Source organism: Tupaia chinensis, unplaced genomic scaffold (assembly GCF_000334495.1).
Source record: "Tupaia chinensis unplaced genomic scaffold, TupChi_1.0 Scaffold000165_2, whole genome shotgun sequence".
Lineage (NCBI taxonomy): Eukaryota > Metazoa > Chordata > Mammalia > Scandentia > Tupaiidae > Tupaia > Tupaia belangeri.
This window is the reverse complement of record NW_006159640.1, coordinates 2,502,604-2,507,757: the sequence shown is the minus strand read 5'-3', so window position 1 is coordinate 2,507,757 and position 5,154 is coordinate 2,502,604. Positions and strand designations below refer to the sequence as shown.

The window sequence follows — 5,154 nt, the reverse complement described above, 5'->3', positions numbered from 1 at the left end:
TTCCTTTACTAAGTAATGTATTTAAATAACTCAAGTCAGAATCCTTCTAAATGCTGCATACTGTTTATTCCCCCTGTAAGTATATAAAAGCTGATATTTCACAATTAAAGTAATAACATTTCCATATTGCATTTACTTAGAAGAAAAATCTTTCTGATCCAAAAAGATCCTTGTTTTCATGAAACTGGCCAGGGTGAGTCTCAGGCTCTCGGGCTTGGTGAAGGACAGACACTCTGTCTCAGCCACAGTAGAGCATGCTGGCTGTGCAGGTGAGGCCACACGGGGGGCCTGGATTCAATTCCCAGCCCATTCTGCTTGTAGTCTCAGTTACAGGGAAGGTGATGCAAGATCAGGGCATGGTGAAAGCCTGTCTAACCACCACCCACCAAAAAAACCTGGATAACTTTATGTGACATTTGGGACATGTTCTTAAAACAGTCTAGTTGACTCTTACACAACATGATGGTTAGAGGCACCAGCCCTTGTGCAGTTGAAAATCCGAGTTAACTGTTGACGATCCCAAAACTTAACTACTAATAGCCTATTGCTGACCACAAGCCCCACCAATAACAGTCAATTAACAAACTCTGTATATCATTATACACTGTATTCTTAAAGTAAGTTAGAGAAAATACACTTAGAGTCTTTATTTTTAAAAATCCAATTTGAGTGGACCTGTGTAGTTTAAACCCGTGTTGTTTTAGGGTCAACTGTATATAAAGCAAAGCAATCATTCTGTTTTTCTAGGTGCTCTTACATGTGGGTATTAAGAATTATGCCTTAATTTTTAATTAAATGGCAAGTTTGGCAGCAACTAGAATATACAAATTTTATAAGCTTAAATTGGCCAAAAATTTCTAGGCAATTTTGTTTTGGAATATTGTAAATATTTTAAAAATCCACATTAAATAAGATCATCCTTAACTCGAAAACATCTTTCCTTTTGAACCCAATGCATCCTTTTCACAAGAACAATTACTTTAAATGCAAATACAAAATAATTGCATCTTGAACATACATGGAACAAATGGAGCAGAAAAATGAATGAATATAACCATACACTCCAAACTAGAGTGTCAGACAAGTAAGATTTGGGAAAAATGCAACTATGACCTTGGCTCTAACTCAAAACTTACTCAAGACAACATGATAATCAAGATACCCACTCCCTGCTGAAGACACAAGACACACAATTAAGACTTCTTAGACACTGATGTGGATTCCTTAGTAAGGAGCTGTCTGGACATAACTTCCTGGGACAAAGTAAAACCACTTGGGGCTTTATTTTCTCTGGACCTTACGCATCATGAGGGTCTGAACTATCCCACTCCAGGAGCAGACCTGCTTCACTTGGTCTCTTTCTCACAGCGCTCTGTGCACATTCTGTTGTCCAGACTCAGTATATCCAACCTCCCATAAACCCCACTCACAAGATCTTGGGGCAAAAGTCTTGTCTTTGCCACTCTGACCCCTTTGTTACCACGAAGACTTGTAGAAAGCGAACAACTCATGATGCTGAAGACTACATTTTGGAGGTGGGTAACTGCAATGGATTGCATATCTGTGTCCCTCCAAATGTATGTTTTGAAAACCTAATCCCCAACGTGATGGTGTTCAGGGTTAGGGCCTTTGCGAGGTGATTAAGGCGTGACAGTGCTTCTCTCATGAGTGGGATTAGTGCCCTTTGACTGTAAAAGACCCCAGAGAACCCTCTAGCCTCCTTGCCACCAAGAGAGGACACGGCAAGAAGACAATTGTCTATGAAGCGGGCCCTCATCAGATACCCCTGATCTTGGGCTGCCCAGCCGCAGGAATTGTGAGAAATAAAAGGTAATTTGTTATAGCAGCTATGATAATTTGTTATAGCAGCCAAGATGGACTAAGACAGTAATAAAAATAACCTTTTGCTCCAATTCTTCCAAGAGCTTTTTAAAATCTTGAAATAAGGAGGTTAATGTGCCTCCTGATAAATTTCTCATAAAGCTTCAATGTCAACATCTTTTTTTAATAATTAGGATGCATTTCATCAAGAAGGCTGAGGATTAATAATTCATATTACATAGACTTGCAGTGGAAGGTACTGACACGTGTTAAACACATAAAGTTTCCTATTTGTTTATTTAGATGCCCATTTGGCAAGGGTAACAGTTTACATAGATATAAAGTGAAACAAAAGTCAAGCATTTTCAAAGGCACAAAAAGTTTCAATTTATATTCTGTTTTTTAAAAACTAATCTTTTTTTAAACAGGTCATCCCTTAATAACAGAAAGCTGTTTGTTTATTGCCGACATCTGAAAGCATGAATCTGCGACCCCAAATGGATGCATCACAATGAAATGAAAAGCAATGAGGCTTCTTACTTCTAAGTTGTAGAGCACTCTGAAGGTGGACATCCCCGGAGCAAAGGACCGAAACAGGCTTTCTAAAATAGAGCTGGCACTGGGCTGATGCTGCTGCTTTGAAGAGAGGGATGGAGATTTTGAAGACTGAGAGGTTGACTCAGACAGCAATGTTTTCTAAGTTTAAAAGAATGAGAAAGAAATGCAACTCTTAAAAGTACAAATTGAAGAGAAACATATCTCAGTACACAGACTGACACTCTATTCCTTTTTAACATAAGCTACACTAGTAAACTTCATGATTATCTTCATAAAACCACACTGCTCTATGGTTAACAAAGCATCCAACTTCATTAAACAAGCTCTAAGCAGTTAATGATATTCAAACACCATATAAATGCTTTTGAGAACACATTCTAAGCAACGTGAGCATGGTCATTTTGTTGCTCTACTGTGAAAAGCTGTACTTCTAAATGTTGACAATGAAAGCATCAGGTTGCTGAAGTGTCAGTCTTGAAAAAATTTTTTCTAGCTAATATTAGTGACATATTTTATATTACTGGGGTGTTAGAAAAGTCATGAGACATGTTTTGCATAGAAAAACACAGAAAATATGTCATGACTTTTCCAACAATCCAGTAGTTCTCTTCTCTAATTAATGTATTAGATGACATGACTAATCTGATCTAAATTTCAACCACTAAAATATAAAACTTAGTACCAGTAACTTCATTCTGAATGAGTTTATTCTGAGAACATGATGTTATATGTAAAACACAATCTTTTTATACAGAAATCTCTTCTGAAACAATATTCTAAAAAAAAAAATTTAAGTGACCTTTAAATAACAGCTGTGGAAAAAAATGAAATGATAAGCCACTGACACAGCAACGCAGACAGGCAACAATCAGATTCAGAGAGACGGTGGGATAGAAGAAAAACAGTTCAGCTAATTAGAACTAGGTCTGATCCTGGACAAGTAATTTCGTCTCTTTGGGTTTCAGTTTCCTAATATATTACACAAGGAAGGGAGAAGTAGGGGATATTAAAGTCTTTTCCAGCCCCCAAGTTTGACATAACAATTGACTCTATCTAGATACTTAAAAGCCAACATAAAGTTCTGATTTCCATCTACAGCAAAGGAATTTTCCAGAAGAAAAAAAAAAATCACAGGAAAGATCGCATATGGCCTTAATGTGATTTCAGATTATATTCTCACTGAGTCACGATGTATAACTCCCATGCCAGTTAAATAACTACTGAAGACACTCATACCTTCCGTCCTAAAGAATCGAGCTGATCAAGCGCTTCCTGAATAGCTGGATCGGTGGGTATCAAGAGCAGAAGCTTTCGTACTCGTAGCGTTATCCTGAAATTTTTCAAATGTAGATTTTTTTTTTCCACATACACCATTTAATATGGGATAACAAAGTAACTTAATATGGATGTAAAGTAAAACACGCCGTGAGTGAAAAGTTACTTGGTTTCCTAATCGAGTAACTTTCCTCTTTCAAGCCTCACAGACATTTCTATTTACCTTGGCTCCTCTAGGTTGGCAAGCTGGTAAAGCATGTCAAATACGTTACAGACAAGAGCCATCACAACGCCGGGGAGGGACTTCTCCTGAGAGAAAAGAAGAAAATATCAATATACACTTATAAAAGAATTTTCTACTTCTCTAGTCCAACTTAGAAACAATACAAGTACTAGGTTTGAAAGGCCGACCAGGCTAAAGCTTCTGGGAGCAGAACACGCATTGGCTCTGAGGACCAGCAAGCAGGACACACAGCAGAGGGCTCGCTACCTCGTGGTGGGTGGCACCTGGTCCCCCTTCTCCAACCACCTGCTGGGGAAGGCAGGTCACAGGAGACAGGGCATATGGAATTACCACAACAGAGAGCAGGCACCACTGGAAGCTAGTCAAAGTTCCATTGGAGTGAGCGAAGTCACGAGTGACCTGAAAGCACACCTGAAGTACAGTACGTGTAGAGGTGTACGAACACGCACACGCGACACAGGTGCACGCAGTTTAGTCTCTTCTAAAGAACGGGAAAGGCAAGATGGATTTAATTGTACTAAAGAGGTTCGGATGTGACTAATGAACTATTTTCTGGTTATAAGAATAAGCTGCTAGAAAGCATTACAGAATGTTTATACGTGGAAATATTTTTAATAAATTAAAGAAAATATGAAATAGTTTAAAAATTGTTTAAACTTGAAGATGCTATGAACCTTTTCTTCCTCCCTTCCTTCCTTCCTTCCTTTGCCAGAAGTGTGTGTTTACAAGAAAGGGTGGGGGAGAGAGAGAGAGAGAGCCCCCAATGAGGTGTGGTCATGCTGCAATCCCTTCTCTTTCATTTCTCAATCTGGTCAGGATTTGGGGCACACATGGACATGTGCCTGGCATGTTTTTAAAGCCAATGGGGCAGGATTAGAACCACAACTGGCCATGTGGGATCCTGCTCCCTTAACAGTAGACCACAGAGTTAACCCTGTTTGTGCTTGAACTGTCATATTACTATGAATTGGATTTCTTAAATTCTGTTAAATACAGTTACTTTTCTATTCCTTTCCTTTTTTGGAGAGGTTTTTGCTATAGGGCACGTGTGCTTTCCAGAAAGACAGAGAGAAACAGAGAGACAGAAAGCGAGAAATCACCCTCCAGGGGGGATGGCCACGCTGTAATCCTTTCTCCTCCGTTCTCCTCTCAGGATCTTGGGCACGCACGCACATGTGCCCGGCATGAGTTTAAGCCTCTGGGTCCAGGACTTGAACTGTGGTCGACTACAAGGGAGTCCAGCAACATAGCCATTA

At 39.3% G+C, this 5,154-nt stretch overlaps 1 protein-coding gene across 2 annotated transcripts in view; it reads right to left on the bottom strand.

The window, feature by feature from the left end:
- The window catches only part of USP24 (ubiquitin specific peptidase 24), a gene marked incomplete at its 5' end in the record, with an annotated part of 162,154 nt that overhangs the window by 75,867 nt on the left and 81,133 nt on the right, over positions 1 to 5,154 (bottom strand). For both annotated transcript variants that reach the window (XM_014586891.1, XM_027770887.1), the window contains 3 exon segments: positions 2,362 to 2,517; positions 3,616 to 3,709; positions 3,878 to 3,963. In XM_014586891.1, the coding sequence (XP_014442377.1) occupies positions 2,362 to 2,517; positions 3,616 to 3,709; positions 3,878 to 3,963 (336 nt within the window).